At 36.6% G+C, this 24,972-nt stretch overlaps 2 protein-coding genes across 2 annotated transcripts; both read right to left on the reverse strand.

Annotated features, from left to right (window-relative positions):
- Nucleotides 1-1,700: 1,700 nt before the first annotated feature.
- LOC103336207 (Leucine-rich receptor-like protein kinase family protein) lies at nucleotides 1,701-5,150 on the reverse strand. The gene is made up of 2 exons (XM_008239234.2): nucleotides 2,535-5,150; nucleotides 1,701-2,265 (listed from the first exon to the last, which is right to left on the reverse strand). Exons 1-2 carry the CDS (start codon nucleotides 4,900-4,902, stop codon nucleotides 1,883-1,885), a joined length of 2,751 nt encoding a protein of 916 aa, XP_008237456.2. The 5' UTR covers nucleotides 4,903-5,150; the 3' UTR covers nucleotides 1,701-1,882.
- An 8,708-nt stretch (nucleotides 5,151-13,858) lies between these two features.
- PDE338 (Nucleic acid-binding proteins superfamily) lies at nucleotides 13,859-19,013 on the reverse strand. The gene is made up of 8 exons (XM_008239235.3): nucleotides 17,963-19,013; nucleotides 17,572-17,646; nucleotides 17,426-17,497; nucleotides 16,790-16,870; nucleotides 16,559-16,656; nucleotides 15,470-15,595; nucleotides 14,421-14,469; nucleotides 13,859-14,314 (listed from the first exon to the last, which is right to left on the reverse strand). Exons 1-8 carry the CDS (start codon nucleotides 18,893-18,895, stop codon nucleotides 14,105-14,107), a joined length of 1,644 nt encoding a protein of 547 aa, XP_008237457.2. The 5' UTR covers nucleotides 18,896-19,013; the 3' UTR covers nucleotides 13,859-14,104.
- Nucleotides 19,014-24,972: the final 5,959 nt, after the last annotated feature.

The raw sequence follows: 24,972 nt of genomic DNA on the forward strand, positions 1-24,972 counted from the left end.
TCTAGGATTGGGTTTATTTATAAATTTGTATAAAAAAAACACAGAAATTATTATTTTTTATAATGAAAATGCAGCGTTTTTACTCAATTAACCCCTACCAAAAAAAGAAATCCAACAATAATCTTTACCCATGTGGAGAGTTAAGAGTGATATTTGAAGCATCCAATTCTTGTGGAACTAGCATTGCATCCATTTAATTCAGTCAAACAAAATGAAAAATCACCATCTTCACCTACCATCTTCTGCATGTTAACCACATTCTACCCCTATTCATATTAATCGCATGGGGGGATGGATGGATGGATCTAGTAGATGCATATATTTTCTTTGTTCACTTTTATTTATTTTATATTACTCAATTTACTTAAGTTTACAATGTAAATAAGGAAGTATCCCCATTTGGATTCAAATAAAATACTAGAAAATCAAATTCCACCAAATCAAAATATGAAAATTCCTAAAAATGATGGCTCATTAAGTCAGTTTTCTTATTTGATGTGTCGCATCATTTGTTTCACATATATCCTGCCTTCAACAATCTTGTGAAGTAAGGGAAAAAGACCTCTCTCCCTTGTGAGAGCTCCCTCACCGTGTCTCTGGCTTGTCTTAGAAATCGATCCCTAACCAAAATTTCGCCATTGTTAAAAGAGGCTGTCAGGAGAAAACAAGTTTACAAGTTTCTTGGAAGTGAAATTTTGGTTATATACAAATCAAAGACAGCTGATGAGACAAAATTAAAAGTTAGAGCAGCAGAAGTAGTTTTGGACGAGTCGTTAGGCTTCAACTCTAAGAGCAACTAACAACTCGTCCAAGGCCTCCTTTTGCTGCTCTAACTTTTCATTTTTCATCTTTAATTTTGTGTCATCAGGCATAACAAAATTTTGGCTTTCAAGGGACTTGCAAACCTGTTACCTCCAATCCCACTTAGCCTCTCAACTAGGACTTTTGAGTCTTATTCCAAAATCTGCTGTGCTTTCACCTTCTTTTCTGGGTCATATTTATGCCATCATATCCGGACTGAGAGGATTTTGAGTTGACCATCAAAGCAACAAAAAGAGAAGCTGATTGAATTAATTATTGATATTCCAATGTTTAAATAATATATGATAAAAGTTGATTTTGATTATATTCTTTTTTGAACCATCAATTCTGAAAAGGTCAAGTGGCATGGACCAAACGAAGTGAGGAAATTGAGAGACATGGGAGACAAATCTTGTGTCTGCTAAGCATGTGGGGGAGAGAGAGGGAGGCATGCCCTGTTTCTGTCTGTCTGCTTTTTAAGCTGCAATTCAGGGCCTACAAGTGGGGCAGCTGCTTTTCCATTCTCTTCCTCCTAGCCTCCAAAATTGTTGATACTGTTTGTGATTTTTGTTGAGGAATGACAGCTTTTCTTTTGTATTGTTACAAGCAGAGATTTAGACAACATAGAATCTAGAATATTCATTCTATATGTGATCAATTAAAATTAAGTATTTCAAAATTGTTAAGGAAAAAAAAACAAGATTGAAAGAAGCAATTGCTGATATGCTAAGGTTCAGCCACATTTTCAGCAATTCAAACTAAGATGAAAAAACTAGTGAACATGCATGTTATATATAACGTCTCTCTCACAATACGGTAATTAATAACGGTTTAAAAGAATAAGGAAAATGATGAAAATATAGTGAAAAAAAAAAAAAGAAAAGAAATGCAGGCAAGTGTGACATGAAGCATTTTCACCATATTGGCGTCTCAAAACTGTACAAGCAACCTAAACCCATCACCTTTCAAATAACTACTCAAACTTTCCTCATGTCCCTCAATAGTAATATTCTCTTATGTTGGGATTGAAAATCAATTCACTAATGTCCTTGGAAGGTTTAGAAAGAAAAGAGGATAAAAATTAACTTTGAGCTGAAGACTGCTTTATTAGGGGTTGGGAAGTTTTTCCCCATTCTTCAGGTTGGCTCTTAACCTCCATTAGCAATGCCACCACTTCCTTCATGGTCGGCCGTTCTGCTGGCGAAGAGTTTACGCAGAACATTGCTATTCCGAGTGTTTGCAGCATCTCTTGCACCATTTGATCTGGCAGACCTTGGAGCTTTGCATCTAGTATTGATACAGCTGGTTCGAAGCTTCCCATCTTCTTCTTCACCCATTCAACAATGTGTAGCCCATCACCAATCTGTGGCTGAACAGCACTACGCCCGCTTAAGATCTCCAGCAAAACCACACCATAGCTATAGACATCACTTTTCTCTGTTATGTTCATTGTGTATCCATACTCTGCATTCATAATGGAGATTATTTGTTAGAATATAATCACTCCCAAGACTTGTGACAAAATAAATACCAATCTATTTGTATTTGGATAACAAGAGCCATCCAGATTGAACAAATTTTTATAAATATTCTAATGCAACCTTTGATGCAGAATCATGCATCATCAATACTCTTCTTATACAGCCAACTAGGAAAATATCAAATGTTAATTTGAAAGGGCAGTGTGTTGCAATTTATATTAACTTCTCAAAGAAAAAATGAAACACCCTTACCTGGTGCAATATAACCATAAGAGCCAGCTACTCTGGACATTGCATGGTGGTAAGTTGGAGAGTTCATCAACTTTGCCAGACCAAAATCTGCGAGATAAGCTTCATACTTTGAATCCAAGAGTATGTTATTGCACTTCACATCCCTGTGAAGAATTGCCGGGACGCAATCGTGGTGAAGGTATGCTAAACCTTGAGCTGAGCCAATTGCAATCTTGTACCTAGTTTCCCAGTCCAAGTTCCTATTCCCTTGCAATAGCTGTTGCAGATTACCATTGGGAATGAAGTTGTATAGAAGCAGCTTCACACTTCTATTTGAACAGTAACCTAGGAGCTTCACAATGTTCCGATGGCGAATGTGTCCAAGAATTTGAATTTCTGCAGCGAAAGAGTCTATCGGTTCTTCCTCTTGTTTTGTTTTCCACAGCTTTTTCACTGCAATCAAATCTCCGTTCTGCATTTCAGCTTTATAGACAATCCCAGAACAACCTTTCCCGATCACATTTTCATCCTTGAGACAATCCAAGATGTTGTCAATGGTGAAATTTAGCTTCTGAAATGGGATGAAGGTCCACGGATAAGAGAAATCTTCAGCTCCCGATGACGATGCCAATGCTCCTAAAGATTTCTTTACCATATACCTATGATTTCGCATAACAACAATCCATGAGGCAATAACTGCTATGGTTACTGATGCCAGAATCACAGAGATTAAAGCAACAGTTTTCGCGGATTTTAAACCATTCTTCTGCATTAGACTTGAAGAACAAGTAGTCCCATCAGCAGACTCACAAAGATGTGGGTTCTTAAGATATGAACTTGAAGAGAGAGTTCTGAAGAACGGCGTTACTGGTATAGGACCTGAGAAATTGTTGCAGGAGATATTTAGAGAAGTGAGACTAGTTAGAGAACCAAGAACCTTAATGTTTCCAAAGAGCATATTATGAGAAAGATCCAATGATTGCAATTGTGTCAAACCCTCCATTGTCTCTGGGATTTCTCCTGTAAAACTATTTGAGCTCAAGTCCAAACTGATTGTCAAGCTTGTCACATGACCAATTTCAGGTGGGATTGGACCAGAGAGGCTGTTGAAGCTCAAATCCAGCAAAGTTAGCTTCTGCAAGTTCCGAATAGATTTCGGTATTGAGCCTGTGAGTAGATTATTGTTGATGATGAGCTTGTTCAAGTAACTTAAGTTTCCAAAGCTCCAAGGAATTTCGCCAGTGAAGCTGTTTCGGCTGAGATCAAGTTGCTCCATATTCACAAGCTCCCCAAGCTCAGATGGAATTTCACCACTTATATAGTTGTTGTGCACATCCAATAGTTCAAGAACTGTGATGTTGGCAATCTCAACTGGAAGGCCTCCAGAGAAATGATTCATGTACAAGTCAAGAAAGACAAGGTTTTGCAGTTGGCCTATCTCCTTAGGAATTTGTCCTGAAAGCTGGTTTTCTCCAAGTCTTAACCTGACTAGAGATTGACAATGTGCAACACTTGGCAGCAACCCGCCCGATAAGGAATTGCCCAGAAGCAAGAGCTTGCTCAGCTTCTTCAAACTGAAAATCTCTTCTGGGATTGACCCAGTAAGCTTGTTTCTTGAAAGATCAAGTGCATAAAGTTCAGTGCAGTTCCCGAATGAAGATGGTATAGTTCCAGATACTAAATTACCCCACAAGAAGAAACTCTGCAAGGATTTCAAATTACCAACTTGCCATGGAATTGTACCTGATAATTGGTTCTTGTCAAGTTGAAGAGCAGTAAGGCTTGTACAGTTGCTCAGCTGAGATGGTATTGTCCCAGTAAGCGAATTATCCGAAAGATGAAGCTGTTCAAGAACCACCAGCTTCCCTATATCTCTTGGAATTGCGCTAGAGAGATCATTAGCAGAAGCATCCAGAATAACAAGTGAAGAACAATTTGAAATCTGAGCTGGGATTGGTCCTGATAATGCATTGCCCCAAAGAAGCAGGCTAGTGAGCTTTTGCAACTTTCCCAGTTGTGGAGGAATTGAACCAGTGAGCTTGTTCATGTGCAAATACAAGTTCCTCAGCTCCAAACAGAGCCCAAGTTCAGGGGGAATGGAGCCAACTATTTCAGTATCATAAAGAGCCAGTGTTTGGAGATTAACTAAGTTCCCAAATGTGGATGGGATCGTCCCCGAAAGCCTGGTAGCCGCGGCACCAAAGGTTGTGAGATTGGTGAGTAGGCCTAACTGTGATGGAATTTCTCCGGATATATACGGATTCCCACCGACACGAAACTGTTGGAGGGAGACCAGAGAGCCCAGTTGTGATGGGATTGAACCGTTGATGAGATTGTCTTGGAGGCAAAGGACTTGAAGTGAAGTGAGGTTAGCAAGTTGCTGAGGCATTTTATCAGACAATCTGTTGGAATTCAAGAAGAGGAACTGAAGAGCAGAGAGATTGCCCAGCTCTAGGGGAATGGAACCAGTGAGAGAATTGGCGGAGAGGTCAAGGAGGCGAAGATGGGTGAGTTGGCCAAAGGAAGGAGGGATTGTGCCTGAAATGTTGGTGGAGGAGAGGTTGAGAAGCTGAAGATATGAGAGAGAAGAGAGCTGTGGAGGCAAAGAGGAAAGGTTGAGGAAAATGTTGGGAGAGAGAGTGAGATGACTCTGTTTTGGGGAGAGCAGCTTATGCCTTGCCATGAACATGGTGTTTGACTAGATGGTCCCATGAAGACAGCACAGAAGAAGAAGAAGAAGAAGATTGTTTTGCAGGCAGAAGGGAGAGAAGAGCTTGGCCATCAGAAGACAAAGAGGTAACTAATAAGATTTTTGCCATGGTCATGTAAATCAACAATGTGAAGGAGAATAGAAAATGGGTACTGTTTTGTTCCATTTTTTGAGTACTTGTGGGAAAAATGAAGGCTAAATGGTGAAGAAGGAGAAGAAAAATGGGGGGTTGTTCTTGTTGTTGAAGATGAAGGTGAAAGTCTACTCTAAGGAGACAACATGCATGTGAAGGAGGTTTCTGTGGTTGATGAGAATGCTTGAATTTTACAACAAGGTGTTGCACTAAACATGCATGTGAACAAAAAAGCTTGTGTCACACATATCTTTAAGTAGAGTTGTATATACAGTGTTGAATTTGGTCAAACCAAAAATGGTTGAGTGTGATGTTATTTTACCTGAAAATGCTCTTTCTCATCTTCAAGACCTAGCTAGCTCTGGTGGTCTTGCTCTTCTTGTTCTTGTTGTGGTGGTGGTGATGAAGATGACAAAGTTTAGGTTTGAAGTTTAAACTGTCTCCTCTGCTCTGGTCAACAGCACCAGAAATTAATGGTGCAGATAGCCATGTGTTTGAATGGTTTCAAGGTTGGAGTTGTGGTGGTGGTGGCGGTGGTTACTATAAGCTTTGAGGTCTAAGGGAGCTAGAGAGAGATTTCTCTTCTCTTTCTCTTTCTCTTTGCTTGTGTTATGTTTCCAAGGCTTTGAAATCCCACCCTTATATTTTCATATAACCATCACTACCAATTATTCTACTCTACACTTCCTAGTAGTGAAGTGCTTGAGCGCCACCTATCAATCTGATTCCCAAATTACCCTTCTTAGTCAATGAAGGTGGTCCCTCATTTTTCTCTCTGAGTTATTAGGGGCATTGCTGACAAACTCAAAGTGGGGTTGCTCATATCATTTTCCTCTATTTGTTCCCGCTCATGCAATTGTCATGGATAGGTGACACTTGGAATCTTTACCTTGCAAACCTAGATGTTGAATTTGGAATTAATCTTTATATATACCAAATAAGGTTTCGATCCAACGCTCCAGATTAATCTTAGGTGGACAATATCAGAAAAATTCATCTGACCTAATAAGTAATCACATTTACTGATAAGTTTATTAATGGTATAAAAATTAGATAATGTTCTAAATAAAACTACTTCAATCACATTTACGATACGGATCACTTTATCGATGATGTTTTAAATAGAAGTGAGACTCTTATCTAAGAATCTCACTTTCCATTAAATATGTGATTAATAACATAAAGAAAATAGCAAGGCTCGTATATTGTGATAGATATAGATGGCATCCAACCTTAGTAATAAAATTAAAATGAATGTAATGCAAAGATGGTAATTGCATTTAGGCCGAGACAGAATCAAAAAATTCAGAGTCTAGGGCATGGGGTGGCACAGGGAGACTGCCAGCTGCCTAGGGAAGAGAAAGGCTTTGATGATAATTTGAGAGAGAGAGAGAGAGAGAGAGCATGGAAGATTGTGAAAGGCAAAAGGGTTTAGAGTAAGCAAACCAATTTCAATGTCTTTTTCTGGTATAAACTATGCGGCCTTAAACGTGGCCTTGGTGTTATTATAAGGGGTTGGGCTTAAGGGTAGCGTGGAAATAGAGGAACTTTTATTGGAGCTTATGGTTTACTATTTTTTTACTGTGGTGAGGGTGAAATTATGTAAGTAGAGAGGCAGTGATTTGGTTTCCGAGGTAGAGGTGGTAGTGGGTTTGTTTTGGGAGTGGAGCAAAAGAAAAATTTACATGATCACATGAGAGAGAGAGAGAGAGAGAGAGAGAGAGAGAGAGAGTTTTGGAATATATTAGGGCACAATGCACGATTAGGGTTTTCTTTAGGGCTTTAGGTTTTGACTGTTTTGTAGCAATTCAGCCGCACGAGATATTATTCATTTCATTAATGTCACACTCACACACAAGAAGTTTTCATTACACCTATGAGGAAGTGACAAAAAACAAAAATTGATTTAAGAAGAGTTACAGTAATTAGAGCATATTTGAGGAAGATGTCAAATGCAAAATTTTAAATTTGAATTTGATGGTTTATGTGGAAATTTGATATTTTGAAAAAAAATTTAACTCCACTCAAAATGTCAAATATCATATTAATTATTTTTTAAAAGCAAATAGGGCCCATATGATGCATAAATTTTTAAAAGAGAGTAAATGATAGTGGGATCCAAGACTAAAAAAATATTAAAATAACATTTGACATCAAGCTTTTTGATATGTTATTTTTGATATATCTCTTCCAACTTTCAAATCTATATAAGGATTTGACTATTTGGTTGGATCAACTTTAACCTTCAATTTTTGCTTTTATGTGGCAATTTGACATATCGGTTGGAGATGCTCTTAGTTAGGAAACCATTTTTCCAACCTAAAGTGGGTGGCTGAAGGATCGTAAGGTGCTCTAACTAGTGTCCTTTGGAACGGAAATTGGCCATACATGGGCAAAACCTAGTTATTGTCCTTGTACTTTGGCACTTTCAAGTCAAAATCGATAATTTGCTCAAATGTCCATTGAAGCTTCAATTGTTTGTGATAGGATTCATCCATTATTACTCTTCTATTTTTCTTTTTCAGACTTAGATACGTATCAAGGAACTTTGACGGAGGAAGCACTCATGATAAGCTTATTTGATACACATCCTTTATTTATTTATTTAAAGGAACATAAATTAATAACCTATAAACATTACATAAGAGCCGATATGTTAACAATAGCCTCATTAAAACATTCCCAGAAAAATCCAAACGAGAAAAGAGTACTACATATGCAACAGACTAATAAGAGAGTCCAGACAAAAAACAAAAACACAGAACAGTCACCTCTAAAACAAATCTACCCCGCCAACACACACAAACTAATAAAACCCAACAAAAGAGCACACCAACGCTTCTCTGATTTTGTTAAAGAAGGGCTCCTATGTAAACATAGTCCTTTGTACAACGCAAGATTTGTTCAACATGCAAGGGTAGAACCAAAAGAACACCAAAGATGAACAATCTGTAGGAAAACTCAAAGAACCAAACTGAAGCAAAACGAACCCATCAAAAGAGCACACCAACGCCTCTCAAATTATGTCAAAGAAGACCTCATATGTAAGCATAGTCCTTTGTACACGCGAGATTTTGTTCAACATACAACGAGCATAACCAAAAAAGTACACAAAGACAAACAATCCATATGAACAAAACACAAAGAAGCTTAAGCAAAACGAAACCTAACAAAAGAGCACCAACGTCTCTCTCAGGTTCTGTCAAAGAAGACCGCCTATGTAAACATAGTAGAACATTGTACTTTATACAACGTGAGATTGGTACAATATGCAATGAGTTAGAAATGAAGGAACACCAATACGAACAGCCACAAAAAAGAACACAAAACAAAAAAGAACTGCCTCGGGACCCAACTTGCTCCCATACCGGCCTCTTGTCTTGACGAAGAAAACTTCAGGTTACCGAATGTTCGTCAGAAGCCAAGCCCATGAACGTCCCAAAAGCGAATGATCATGGAGTCCTTGGAAACCCCTCGAGGCTAGTCTCCTTTGCCTTATTAGCAAAGCAATTCTTACCAAATCCAAAAAATTGATCGAAAGCGGTTACTTCCTCTATCACCACATCAACCCGTTCTTTATTAGTCAAAAACAAGATGAGAGAGCGACCCATCCCGTTTTTATTTGATACACACCCTTATGTGGACCATTAGTCATTTTAATATTTCAAAAAATGATCTATGAGTAACACTTCAAAATTAAATGATTTGGATCATTGAAAAAGAATATTGGATGAGTCCCACAATGGGACCTTCAAATAAGCTTATTTAAGAGATGAAATAATAGAAGGAGAGTATATATAAACCCTAGAGAGGCAGAGAGATGGAATAGGATTCCTGGAAAGTGAACCCAAGTGGTCTCCTTATATAAACTCATGTGACATGCTCTCCTTATATACACAAATCATCCCCTTCACATTTTATCTTTCACCAGTTAATTATGCTTTTTTTTTTCTCTGCCTTCTAAAAGTATATACACTGAAGTATATATAGTGCTTGCTAAACCAGCTATTTTGAATTTCATAGAGTTTAGGCTTTGATTAATGTGTCTGTATAAACTGATACTGACAAACAAGCTTTTTTAAAATTCCGCTTCCAATATTATACTTCTTGGTACTGCAAAGAAACAAAAGAAAATCCAGTAATATAAATTGAATTATGCCCTTTATTTTCTTGGCATGTGATGATGATTTTAATAGTTTAACAAGTGTACTTGATATTAGTCTGTCCAAATAGATTGCAAACATGTGTTTCTATAGAGTCGATACTTTACGATACTTCACTCGTCTTTCCATGCACACATAACATAGCATAATTAAGGAAAGACAAAGTATTATTGAATAGTAATATGGATAACTCTAATCACAAAGCTAAAACAGCTTTTAATACTACCTTAAACCCTTAATCACTGGAAGCCTAATTAGAAGTAAAATACTAAAATTACATAATTCCAACATTAAATTTAAAACTTAAACTGGTGTTTTGAAGTAGCAAATTATATTATTTCACCTAAAAAAACACATATGTACGGCATGTTGTATTTGACTAGTCTTGCCATTCTCTTCTACACGTGAGGTCATGGCCCCCATCGAAGCTTGGAGCCCCTACAAACGAAGGTATAACCCTAATCTTGCCGCATCTCTCTTTGTCTTGCCACTTCTCGATTCTTCTCACTCTCTCTCTCTCTCTCTCTCTCTCAATTATGAACAGAGGCCATTGGATCTAGTTGTTGACGAAGGCCACCAATTCTCGTCGAAATTGGAACCACAGAACTAATTTCTCAATGAACCGATCATAGTCAATTGAAGCAATCATCGATAACGTCTGTCCAGTGGTCGAAATCTCTCTTCCGCTCCATCTTAGTTCGGTTGCCAAACCCTAGTAATTAAGATGTCTATTTACTATATTTATCTCGATCTCTTAAAAAAAAATTACTCTTAATTTCCAAGTGAAATTAATGTAGATGAACTTGATTAGTAATCATGCATAGTACGGGAAGGAAAGTATCTACGTCTAGTATATTTGGGGAATTGGTTCTACAGGAGAGGGTGAAATTGATTGAGATCCATCGTAAGTGAGATAGTCCATTCACTACACATGTCAGCTAAACTTAAGCCACAAGTGATCAAAATCCATCAAGTTAAGGATAGGGGCCATCAACCATATGAAAATTTTCAAATACCAAGAAGAGTCAACCAACGATGGGATTATATAAAATCAAGTATAATTAAATATCTTTTAAAAAAAAGCTTGTAATTAGATATTAATGAAAGGAAAATGCAGGTTCATGTTTCTTAAGTTTCAAGTATAATTAATCCATGCACTGATGCTGTCCAAAAAAATATATTTAAGTTTATGACCTTATCCCTCACCTGGGATGAATTCTGAGGATTTAGGAAAATGAACATATGTCAAAAATAATTGAAATACTATATTAATAATTGTACTGCTGTTTTGCTCAGTATATAATATTCAAATTAAGGGTACTAATATATTAAAAGTTAATTTGTACAAGGTGTACATTAAAAAATTAGTTGTGAGCTTTATCGTCCTCTAAAAAGGTGGTTCTGTTCTGTGTTTAATTTTTCCTGGGTCGTCAGTGCCCAATGTAGGAGTGGACTTGAGCTAGCCTACCAGCATGCACCTGGGTCTGCAAGTATTTAAAAATATTGTTCTAATATTTTCACTAATAACATTATATCATCAAGGATTGAATTCTAAGTATAATGCACCTCTATGGTTCGATAGGTCTGAGGTGTTATAGTTCGATAGGTGTTATGTTTTATATAAAAGGTCTCAATATTATTAGTAGTGAAACCACTCATTATATGTTGTATTTTATTTTGTGAAGTTCGAAAATTCTAACTCTGCTGCTGATTCAAGCTCAGAGCCTCATGTACTTTTGGTACTAAAATTCTGCATCATTTTTTGATTAAAATCATCACGAAATGCCAGCAATTGTTCATTTGTTATACTGGAGAAGATCAAAATTTTGAACTATATACTAATCTTTGCTTATTTCCCCACTTCTCTCAAGAAGTGTTTAATTACACTTGTATTAATCTTCAAATGCAAGTAAAGATCCTAAAGGATCATGTATCATTATAAAATCTTGAAATCCCACTTCACAGACAAATTACGTCGTATGCGGCCAAACAAGGCTCGCCTCATAATCACATTTGGCAACCCAACCCAAGCTGTTTTTGGTGACTTGTAGGTCTTTTAATTTAATTCATGGAGCCCCAAACCCTAATTATTTAGGGCATATGACAACCTGAACCTGGTCTAGGGATATTTTATTTTAAAGCAATTTCACTGCAAATAAAATAAATAAATCTTTAAGAAATAGTAGAAAACATGAAGAAGACAAAAAGAGCTGCAGACTAATTATGATCAAATGTATGTGCCCTAATATAGCAAATAAATTAATTTTCTTAATTAGTAGGCTAGGGTTGGTAATAGACATATTACTGGAATCCTGCTGTGGGTCAAGAAAATGAAGACCTTTTGGGTCAATATGAAAATTTTCATTTCATAAATATGCATTTTTTTTTTCAGATTCTTTTCCAAGCCTTTTTAATGACTAAACAACAACAAATAATACATTAATTTAGTCATCACTCTTAAGAACAGAGATTCTGTGCATCCAAATTTGTCTTGTTTTAACTCTTCTTGAACCTTTCATCTTGTCTGTATTTTTCTGATTTTTTATTTTTTATTTTTTATTTTATTTTTTAACTTCATAGTTATCCTTAGTTTTGTTCTCTAGTACAGGTGGAATTCTGCAGCTACTGACATCTGTTTAAATATGTGATGGCAAGAGGTATTGTTATTTATAAACTAGGGTTTGTTTGTTGTCATAAGTATAGGCCTAGCACATTTTAATCAAGTTCAAGCCTTAGATTTCCAACATTGAGAGGAACATCAAATTACTCACAAATTTGGCTACCAATTTTAATAAGAGAAATTCATGACATTGATGAATAAAAATTTAAAGATTTTGAATTAGGTTTGGAATTGTGTTAACCAACTGCAACTTTGGTCGTCCTACCAACAAAACCTATATCACTACTAGAAGCCAAATTTGAGCTGAAACTGAAAGGAACCAAGAAAGTTAAAATTTATCATTGCCATTTAAAGACCACTATGAATAAGGAAAGAAAGAAAAAACCAGAACAAAATAATAATAAAGAAGAAGAAAAGAGTGCATTTTAATTATCAGAGATGAGCAAACCTGAGTATTCAATGGGGGTATCCCAACTCTGAGTTTTGAGTTGGGATTAAAGACAATAGTCAAACGGGTGGAAAGGAGTGACCAAATAACAAAAAGAGTGTTTAAATTTCCAAATGAAAAGATTTCTTTGAGTTCTATATCTATCTCTGGCCATATTTGGTGCTAAAGATTGAATTGGATAACTCATTAGATTGAAGACATGTTGAAGGAAGAAACAGAAGCCAAATGCCAGATTTTGCCCAAGTTGAAGGTAGAAGATTAGTCAAGAGGGAAATGTATCCTTTAAATCCCCACAAAATGATAGGATATTAGCATACTTGAATCTTGTGAGTTAACCAATCCAATCTAATTCAATCTTAGGCACCAAATGTATGTGGAATTTAAAAATAGAATTTCATGTAAAAATGTTGTAATAGAGGGTCATCGGGCCGGGCCTTGTAATAAAGGGTTCTTTTTTCAGGCCAAGCCAGGCCAAGATTTGAAAGGGATCAGTCTGAGTCTGCCCATAGGGCAGGGCCTATGTGGCCTTTTCGAACCAGGGGCAAGCCACACATTGCCTTTATTTTTTTGTCTTATATTGCCTTGCCTTATTACTGCATATCATACTTGAAAAATAGTTTTCTATCAAAATCAGACCAAGTATGAAAAATGGACTCTTGAAATACTAATGTTTTCAATGATATTTTTGGCGGCTTATATTCCTTACAACTTAAATAATCAAATATTATTTTATGAGATTTTAGTATAAAGTATACATTGACTTATTGAGGTATCAATATTGGTATAAATTGTATCTTATACTAAAATTGGATTTTAATATTTTAATTAGTTGGGAATTGGATTTTCTAGTTTTTTATTTATTGAATCCAAATGAGGATTACTTCTTTATTTGCTTTGTAAATTTAAGTAAATGTCTTGACATTTATGTAAATGTTTATAATGAAAATAAGGCAATATAAGGGGAAACCAAAAACAAGGCAATGAGCGGGATTACTCGAGCTTGGTCATGGGTGGGCCTTGTTGGACCGGACTGAGGAGGGGCCAAAGTTTCAAAACCTAAGCTCAAACTCTACCCAACCTTAGAGCAGGTCGGGCCCTACGGGCCAAATGATGACGTAGTGCATGTATATATCAACTGCAAAACATCATTACACAGCCCAGTTCAGTAGAGTTTGTTGGTTGGGAAGCGTGTTAAAATCAGTTTCATGGGTGACGAATCAGATTACAATAATCAAATGAATGCTTCGGAGACTCAGATAACAAGAAAGAAGTGTAAAAGAGAAGAGGAAATAACAAATTACGATTTACAAAATTCATGAGAATACTCAAACTGATAATCATGTTTTCTGCTGTGAGCATCTCATACTTTTTGGTTCTGCACATTTTCTAACGGGTCATGAGGTAAATGAAGTAAATAAACCAATCTAAGACTACTCCTAAAACAAAATATTTTGCTCTTTTTACCTCTCGAGGGATGCATGGCTTCGAGAAGGATGGAAAAGTTTAATAGTGCTTTTTTAAATTGCCAGTATCACTAGGCGACCATAAGCATCAGCTTTGTTCTTACTCCTCCTTTTCAAATTTGAACCATTCCAATTTGCATACATGCTTAATTTATCAAAAGGTAGAGCATCGCTTTGAGGGGATTCTGACTTACGATTGCCGGGAACAGCAGGCAGCTTTTGCCTGTACTTCTTTGCCATCATTTCAGCCTCTGAAAGTACTTGCTGCCAGAAGGAAGAAATTTTCTATTAAGATTACAAATCGTTATGCAAGCAATTCTCAGACCAAACGAGTAATTTCATTTCTGAGCAGAAAGAACAATTTAAATACCTCTCTGTTTAATAAAAAGAGGCCAGGTTCACTTTCAAGTTCAGCAGTGCTGTAAGCCAAGCAAAGTTGAATTTGTATCAGTTAGGATTGTTCAACAATATGAATTCAACAGAAAAAAAAAAAAAGTAAAAGGAAATCAGCAAAGACATTAGCTAGTTCATAACTTTGGAACCAGAGGGAGCCCTAAGTGGCAAACTGAAAACTGCCACCATTCCAGGCAATCTATTCATCATAAAGTACTTTCCGTTGGGGGAAAAAATAAAACAAGAAAACTGATTCACCTTAATGTATTTCTCAGTTACTGATATCCGTTTAAACATTTTTTGCTGCATGATTAAGCTCTGCAGTTCATTATGTAAACCGATAATGTACATGACTTTTAAAATGTAGTCACAACATGATGGGCAAATTCAACAGAATGATCATCCATTTATGATCAACCTACATAGAGAATCAGAGTTTAGGGCCTAGACTGCCAAGAAAAAGAAAGAGTTAGCATCAATTATGGCCTGGCTGCCAAGGTATCAAATAATTTATTTTTGTGGCCAACAAATAACTGAAGCAATGTGATTCTCTTGGCAAAGAAAGAAATATATAACCGAGCAAAGATCTCTTTTAAATAATAAATGACACAATGATAACACAAAATGGTTTGTCAGTTGTTGTTTAGATCCGTTCTCATGTCCCTTTATGCATTCTTTTTCCCGAAAAGACCAATTTTATTATCTTATGGAATATGGAATAGAGATCTTGACTGGGTCAAAAAAATCAGAACGAGTCACCAGTTTAATGGTCAAACTTTTGGTCAATCTGGTTCAATTCATGATTTGACCAAAAATGGGTTATACATTATGCCTAAATTGGAAGTGTGACCAGTTCCCTGTTTAATAGATTGGATCGGCCAGTTAAGTCTGGTGTTGAAAACATTGCTACAGAATAGCCCAAAGCATTATGAATTTACTAGGAAAAAAGATCACGGAGATTTTCTCAACCACAAATGTATGGAATATGAATGAACTGAAATTTAAGCATCCCGTCCCCTTGTATACCTGAGAGATATTTTGTCAGGAAACATTGACTTCACAACCAGAACTTTGATCTTCTCATTAACCTTAAGTATGTCACTGACAGAGGTAATTCGACCACGAGTCATGTTTGATATGTGCAGCAAGCCACTGAGAAACAATAAGAAGGTTCAAATTGTCGATCCACCAGTGAAAACAGGAGACACATATTTCGCTTGTTTGATGCATCTATAGTCTTGGATACAAATTGATGCAATCAAGATATTATATAATCAATAAAATTCAACAAGAATAAGCCTCAGGAATATTATACTTTTTATTGACAATGTGACCGCACAAAAAGTTTCCCTACAAGGTTCTGTTGACATTCAGAAGTTTATCCATCTAAACTCTAATTTCTAGCCCGTCTTTACCAAAAAAAAGAGAGTCAAGGAACCAACCTGGGTGGCATTTTATAATTAGTACACAATTGAATAGAATATTGATCCAAGTGAACACAAGAACTGGTGTAAGTAGGAAATGACAACTACATAGAACTTTTATACTCAGACGAAAAAGAAGTCTTCAAACAAAATATAACAAAAAGGAAACCTAGCAGGTGCGTCCAGCATACTGAATGATAAGATTATCTCCATTTCAAGTTATTTCAACTTGCATGGCTCTATCTACATTAGAGGAAGCAGAAAAAGTCCATGATACATTTCAAGTTATTTCAACTTACATTCTCATTGCCACAATAATGTCTTTATGATACATTTCTTATGTGTTTTAATCTTCAAGAATGAGTAGAAGTTCTTCAAAGTTTTGAGGACAACTCATAACTCATTCTCTCATTGCCACAACTTGCTAGGTGAAAATGGTACAAAATTGCATGCCTTTACAGTTTAAAATTTGGAAATTTCATTTCCTTTCTGAAGATTAAAGTTATCTTCTCATCTTTTCCATGCACGTAGATACTTTCAAAGAAAACCCCATACAATTTTATTTTCATGTCCTGGTGTTTCTAATCTTTGAAATGTACACCACACACAAACAGCATTTCTTTAAAAAGTGGTAAAATCAGGGAAACCATATAGCCAGTCTAATTTTGAGGTAAGTTTGAAAGTCCTTTACCTCCTGTTAGTTTCGCCTATCCTCACTTGGGCTCCATATGGAAAAAGTTTCTTAATTGTTCCTTCTAAAAGTGTTCCTTCTTTAAGATGTAACATTTCCTGCAACATTATATTGCCAACTGAGGTTAGTTTTTAAGAAAAATAAAAACATAAAATCTAAGAACAAACAATGAGAGAACATTGCATGCAACAAAAGAGCATGAATAAATTAAATTTCAAATATGAAACTCACCCAAGCTTCTTTCTCACTCAATACTAAGTCATTCTTAGCTTCATCCATGCGAGTAATCTGCACATGCATCCGGCATCCCACCTACACCATTAGGAAACAGAATGTGTAAGAAGCAGACTAACAAAACAAATCTTTGCAAGTACATAGTGAATAAGTCATGGACCCCATTATTAGCATAGTCAAGTCAAGTCAAGTCAAGTCAAGTAGCTAACGACTCTTGAAATTGGCTGTAAGAAAACAGAGTCAAGTCAAGTAGCATAGTCAAGTCAAGCATGCCCATATCATTACGAAACACCGGTTGTAAGAAAACAGAGTCTAATGGATTATGTCCAGTGATTACAAGTGCTTACAGTAAACACAAGCTCCACTGATGTTATAGAACGTCCAACTATTTTTCTTATACCATCTTCTCTTGATAATACTGATGGCATCTCATAGAAGTTATAGAACTCATGCATTTCACATACTTAAAGTGTTCTAGCAATAAATAGTTCCAGTGCATACATGATATTAGAATTGATTGATGGGTTGAATGCATCAACATAAAGAAATACAAATCATACCTGAAAAGTAGCTAAATGAATAACATTACATGAAACAATAAATATATAAAATTCCGCACAACCATCAACTTACATTCTCTTTGAGTTCAGTGAAGTTGTTCACTTTACTCAATAACTCAGCTTTTGGGAGGAAAGCTCGCAGACCCTGAAGATCCAAATTGTAGAAATGTTAGGCTTGAAATGACTGCATTTAGCAATGTTCAAAAGCCAGACACAAACCTCAATTCTTGTAAGAAGGCCTCCGGTATTCCATTCTGTAATTGTAACTTCAATAGGTTCATTCAGTTGTTTTATCTGTATAACAAGTAGAAAAGCTTCAAAGAAAGTTTGGATTACATCCTCACCAAACTTTAACACTGCAAGATATTATGAGCTAAATGCAGCCACCAACAAAGTAGTTGTGAAGAGAAAATCAAGTTCATGAATCTTGATAACAAAAGAGTGTATGGTTCCTATAAACCTATAAGATATAAATATGGTCCCAAACATGCAGCGACAGAGGCAACATATTCCGAAAAAGCTCATAAGAAGTCATGCAGCAACCACTTAAATTGACCATATAAGTTGCTATATTCACTAAACAGAAAAAAGGAAAAAGCAAGATAAGAACCTGCCTCACTCGATGCCAAGCAATTCGCCGGAAGAGTCGCCTAGTCGAAAGCAAAGGCCTACCACTAAGCGTTCTTCCAAGAACCTCAGCAAACAAAACAGTTCCAGTTTCAACAACAGGCCTCCCTGGAATTGCTCCCCCATCCACAGCTTCAGTTTTCACAATTCCCATCTTCCCTCTAACCATAAATTTTTCAGCATCATAATCCGTATCACATAACAAGTAGTCCATCTCTTTGTCATACAAAGGCAGCACCTCCTTAGTCAACATTGTACCCAATAAGTCTGCTCCTACATTCACGTCAAGTTTATTCTCATTGCCCGAAACAACAACGCCAACCACAAAATCACCCGGTTTTGGTTCATAGTACTCAACATTAACCTTCTCAACTTCCTCATTTTCATCATCCAATTCACTTTTTTCCTCAAAAACTCTTATCTCACCTCCCTTTTCTTCTACCCCATCTCCATCTGCAGAATCTCTTGGCGTGAAAAACTTCAAGAAAGGCGCTAAGGCCTCGTCTTTATCAAGCTTCTCAGAATCATTATCAAGTTTTTCAGAATCTTTATCTACTTCTGAAACAGACCCATTATTAATAGGCATAGGGGAAGGCTTATCTAGCAACTCAAGCTCTTCATTCTCTTCAACTACATCTCCTTCGGACTTATTGGCCAAATGGGTACTGGAAAAAACGTCATATACATCACTCCTAGAGCAAAAAGTAATGCGCTTGCTTCCCCAAATGGGTAAATTCCTAGAAATTTTCAGTCTTTTGGACAACCCAATAGTGGAAAATGAGCTATAACTTGGACGCTTTGCAATTGAGTATTTGGGGATGCTTGCAAGCGCTCTGCTTGGTATGTTCAAATTGTTAAGCTGCAGAGATGAGTCGGGGAAGGAGAAAGACTTACAGGGGTGAACAAGGACTGGCATATCTTTTTCTTTATCTTGGGGAGCACCTCATGAGCTCTGTCTAGAGGACCTTGGAATCGACCATTCTTTGCAGCGTGGCTTTCCCCCGGCCAGTTTTATCCGTTGAGCAAGATTTTTTTGTTCTTACGAGTTTTGGCATACAAACGCAGCGTTTAATATATTAATATCAACACTGCACGCTCTTCCGCTAAAATTTATTTTAGAATTAAAAAAGATAATATATAACTGTGTTTCATAAAAATAGAATTCATTATCTAATTTTTCTTTTAATTTTAATTTGTTCAAATATGAAAAGTGTGAATTTACCATATTATCATAATTTAATTAATAATATCAATTCTTAATGTTTGGATTAACCAAGAGAATTTTTTGGTATTTTGAATGTTTTACAATTCTCTACCTTTTACTTTATATATATGGATAATATTTAAACATTTTAATATGTTTGTTGTTATATTTAATTTTGATTTTAAATTATTAATAACTCAAATTACTAAAATGACCATGTTAGATTAGCAACTTAACAGTTTTATTGAAGAAATTGACGAAATGGGATAACGTGAGACATGAAATGCAAGTATTGGGGAAAATTGTGTCAGTTGAAAGTTCGGGGGGAAACATGCAACACCAAGCAAAGCACAAGGGGTAATCAATAAATAAGCCTTTGAAAAGTGGTTTTCGTCACAAAACGACAATGTGGTTTATGAACTATATATTTTTTTATGTCACGGATTGTTCTTACATTAACCATGCACATCAATTTTGTCTCTGCTGTTATTTTTAAGAGATTGTCTTGGGGTGTATTGAATTAAGATTTTAATAGATTATAAAGTAGTTAGAACTCTATGAATTTTTATTTGACTTTCTTAAATTCCACATATACTTTGATTGAATTTATAAGAATTGTAATGAAATTTGTTAGAATCTTATCATAGAGTTTGATAGATTTTTTAATTATAAAATTCTACAAATTTGAAATAGTGGTAGACCATCATGTTTGACGTTAGTGATGGTAGTAGAGACAATTATGATGGGAATGGTAGAGTTATGAATGGTGGTGGGGAGAGTGGTGGAAATGACCATGTCAAGTGGTGGTGGTGACGATAAGGAGTGGTAGTGGTGGTGTCGGTGGCTGTGGCGGCAATGGTGGTGGTGACAGTGGGGGTGATGGTGGGGGTGCTAGGGGTGGTGGAGGTGGCGGTGGTGCTAGGGGTGGTGGTGGTGGTGGTCTGGTGAAGGTGATGGGGTGGTGGTGGTGATGGAGGTTGTGGTGGTGGTGTCTGGGGTGGCTGTGGCCGTGGTCGGTGGTGGTCGTGATGTGATGGCGCTAGGATTGACAGAATGGTGGTGGTGGTGGTGGGGTGGCAACGATGGGAGTGGCGGTGGTGGTGGTGGTGGTGGCTGTGGCGATGTGATGGTGGCGATGACTATGGAGGTGGTGATGGTGGTTGATGCAGTGGTGACGATGATAGTGGTAGTGGCAGGAGTGGTGGTGATGATATCCATGAAAAGATGGTAGTAGTAGAGGTGGTGAAATCATATCTCGAGAATAAACATAATATATATCTATCAAAACCTCTAAGGCGAAGCAAAATAATTTCATATCCTAAAATTAGTCTTGAATCAATCGAGATCCACCAATTGTGTGAATACACCCAAACTTTTATGGAGTCTTTTAAAGTCATGATTAAATACATTCAAATTTGGATGGACTTTAAAAAGTCCAGATTGAACACACCTAGAATCAAATAGACTTCTATAAAATCGTGATTGAATACACCTGGACTTTTAAAATTCTTTAAAATATTTTAAAATATCAATTGAATACACCTTTACTGATGTAACATGCATATAGAGCTCGCAAGTCTAATAATATAAGGTCATCTCCAGCCATGGGCTAAATTTTTTTTGGGCCAAATTTAGAAGTCCACATGTAACACCCTTGACCCAATTTAATCGTTTTATTCAATTTATGTAATTGTGAAATTACAATTTTGCCTTCAGGGGTAGGGTCTCTTTAGTCAATTTTTGATCCATAAGGATTTTGGGGATTGGAGTGGCACCATTGCGTAGAGCTCGTTCTCGCGAATTCGTAGACACGTAGTGGGCTCAAATCGAATTTTAATGAAGAAGTTGTGATCCACAGTATGCATTGGCACAATCTGTAAATTTTTCGAAGTTGGGTTTTAAAATAGATTAGCTCTCTCTATCTCTCTCCTGGCACACACCCTTTTCTCTCTCCCACCTCAAGCTTCTGTATAGAAGATCTGATTGTTTTCAAAATATTTGGGCCTAAAAAATTCCACACACCAGCCCATTTCTAACAAAGAAGCCCAGGAACAGAAATAATAAAAGAATGGGCCTTAATTAAAAAAAAAACAGCCCAATCCACATCGAAGGCCCATGTCTTTTACGAAAATGGCAGAGTTGTAAAAACGTCAAAATTAAATGGCAATCGACCACTGAAGCAGATCAATAAGAAATTGAAAGAAGAATTGGATTGAGCCTAGCTTCTAAATACTCACCATTAATCTCAAAGCCTAGAGTACGAAGCTTGCAAAGCTTTTGGAAAGTCTATTTCTCAGAACCCACGTGGCTACCCAACTTCAAAGAGTCAACAATTTCAACTATCACAAAAAGGTGATAGCAAATTAATGAAGGCAGGTCATTACATGAAAACTTCTCTGAAACTCTGCAGCTAAAAGATCAAAATCCCCTTTTTATAATATAGAAAAAAGTTTGCTCCAGAGCAGGTGCCATTTCCAAGGGATAAGCAGACTATATTTTCTAAAAAGATAAGTAGGAAGTAGGGAGTTGTTCATATGGAAGATCAAACTAACCATCACAGCAGATTGAACTCTTACAAAGAGCAGTTAAAAAAATTAAAGAAGGATTATGTTTTCTTTCAAGAAAAGAAGGGAAGTGATTGCTTTAGAACTGACTGTTGATGGTTTATTTGCCAGAATAGATAACATCCCCTTTTTCTTTGACATTTAAAATGAAAGATCTTGCTTTTAGAAAATCTACCACCCATTATTAAAAGATTAGAAATCCCACTCTAGCATTTCCTATAAATATGAGAGGAGGTGAACAGATCAAAGGACAACCAAAAAATCAATCAAAAAACCAAAAACTCAAAATGATCACTTGATCCTAGAAACCTTCAAAACATTGAAGTCACCAAAAGCTCATTGAGCCATAAGAAACAAGTCAGCCACAATCTAGAATCTCTAAAACTCAGTTCAGCTTTAGAGAAAATAGTCATTTAAAGCGAGATTTCTCTCGTTACAAATTTGGTTCAGCATAAGTCAAATCAAGCAGAGTTCAGGTTTTACAAATATGAAAATCTCAACAAATTTATGGAGAGCCCTGATCAAACAGAACAGGTACTATAATGCAGTTCCAGCTCAGTAATCATCAAATCCAGCCACTTCTACCCTTCTAAATTGAAGAGGTCCCAATTCTGCCTGTTCAAAAAGCCTTACAAGGCTTGAAATAGATTAAAGCTCGCCAGACTCGAATGTTGGTATCGATTCATAGCTGAAACTTGATAGTTGAAGGTGTTGATAGTCCATCCAAAGACAGCATGCCCAATCCAGGGATCAGAAGCATTTATCCAGGCATAAATTGAAGTCCATAAGCTCTTTTTGTCTTTTTAGAGTTGGTCTTCCTTTTTGAGCTTTGTAAAAGGCAGTTCTGTCTAAAACATTTCACTTTTTTTTATCATTTGTACTGTGAAAAATTGTGAAGTCTTCACCAATCTAAGGCAAGAAAAGAACTTACTTGGGAGATATTCCTCACCCAAATTCACAATCGCGTGTTTAAAAATCAGTAACTTGGAGCGCAAGTTATCTATTTCTAAGAAGTCTGCTAAGATTTTCATTGCTAGTAGTGACACGATCATACACCAAAAAAAAAGTTGACTTGTTGACCAGTAAATGGTTTTCAAGACAATGTGGAACTTTACCCTACCATCACAGGAACAAATATAAAACGGGTGAACATAAAAGACTTTAGGCTTTAATAATGTACTATTGGAAACATCATGTACATTGGAAGGGTTTGTGTTCAGTTTTGATAACCTTGCAGATCCTGGTAATTCTAATTAAGCAAGTTAATGAGTTTGACTTAATTATTTTTTTAGTGAATTTAGACTGAACTTGGGCGTGACATTATCAATCTATTAAAATTTCTCAAGTGCTAGTAGTGGCACGCTCACAGATGCTAACACAATTCTTGGCCTATTTCTAGGGCTAGGATGACTTGGGGTGAATACATGTCTACTTACTTCATTCATAGAGCTATCTGTGAGTCCACTCGTCAACTTCTCATTCTTAGTTGCAACCCTACCTCATATTTAGTGGCCACTCAACACTCTAACTGACTTCTATGTTGAACAAAAAGTATAGAGATATAACTTTTTCATTGAAAACAAAAAATAAAAAAACAGACGGCATTCGTGGTGTTCAAAAAATTAAGAGCTATTTGTATAAGTGAAGATTATTTTGCTCGAATTTTGGTTTTTCATATTGTATTTTACTTAAATTACCCTCTACTAAACATGAAATTTTTACTATCTCGAACGCGAGGTGTGATAAAATAATGCGAATAATTTCGACTATAAAAAAAGTAATACGCGTTATTTCAACCAAAATAAAATAGCACTCATGAGGATGAAATCGTGTCCACTGAAATGCAGACATGTCGAGTGTCAAGATTATGATGGAATCGATATTGAAAAAGGGCCATAAGTAAGATCTTTTTGTAATTACGTGCCAAACTGAAGCGAATCATCAATGATGATCATGAGCAACCTGATTCAGCTTGAAACTAGGTAAGGAAAAAGAATGTATGTAAGAGAAAATATTACGTGTTGCAAGTTACAAAACAGAGAAAAATGCCAAAACAAATTTGTATTTCATTCTCTATGATCTTCATCAAACAAGTCATCGGGGTCAGAGCAACAATAGCAGCAAGTCAGGCAATAACCACTACATAGGTAGGGAAAAAAACAAAGTTAATTACACCATGCATACAACAACTGAGCGTCAGTAATTAGAGTAATTGTTGGCGTGACTTGTGGATATTGACATACTTTCCTTACATACCAAGGATTCCTGTTTTATTTGTAATTGATTTACTTTAATTCATGATTTCCTACTGTAAATAGATTTAGGAATTTATTATTTACTTGCCCATTCAGGTTTTGTTGTATTATAAATATGACCTCCCACAAGGAGAAGAATACATAGAAAATTCCCACAAACAAATATTCTGTCGTAGTTTTCAAATTTTAGCATGGTATTAGAGCGGCGATCTTGGAATTGCTGACTCTAGTTTCAAACCCCCGCTGCGGCTATGGAGGTTGATGATTTTTTCAACCCTCATGGAGGTAGCACCACCGACTCATTCTCTCCTTCTCAACCAACCATACCTGAGTTGAGTGCCCAAATGGCTCAGCTCCTACAGATGCAGACTTTGGCCCCGAATTTGATCCTGAATCAGGATCCTATTTTGATGACCCCGAACCCGATCCGGAATCAGGATCCTATTTTGACGACCCCAACCCCGACCTCGACTATGACGACGACGACCCCGACCCCGACTCCGAAGACGACCTCGACCCCAACTCCGATGATGACCACAACCCCGAATTTGTCTATGATTCGACCTCGATCTCGATTTCGACTCCGACTCCAGCCCGACTCAGGCTCGATCCCGATCCAATTCCTACTCTATTTGTATCCTATGCATCTTCCGCTGCACAGATTATGACTTCTCGACTAACGACACCGACACATGGACTAGATTGCACATATTGTGGTGATCCGAGACACACTCGTGAGACTTGTTTTAAATTGCATGGCTACCCCGATTGGTGGGCTACTCTTAAAGATCGAGGACAATGCAATACGACCAGTAATGGTACTGGTTATGGATTCCATACTTCCGATAAGATTGATTCCAGGAGTTGGATAATTGATTCCGGTGCAACTGATCATATGACGTTTGATCCTGATGATTTTCTGAATACTACACAACCTCGATGAACCTGTATTGCAAATGCCAATGGCGTT

Source organism: Prunus mume, linkage group LG6, assembly GCF_029339155.1.
Source record: "Prunus mume cultivar Tortuosa linkage group LG6, ASM2933915v1, whole genome shotgun sequence".
Taxonomy (NCBI): Eukaryota; Viridiplantae; Streptophyta; class Magnoliopsida; order Rosales; family Rosaceae; genus Prunus; species Prunus mume.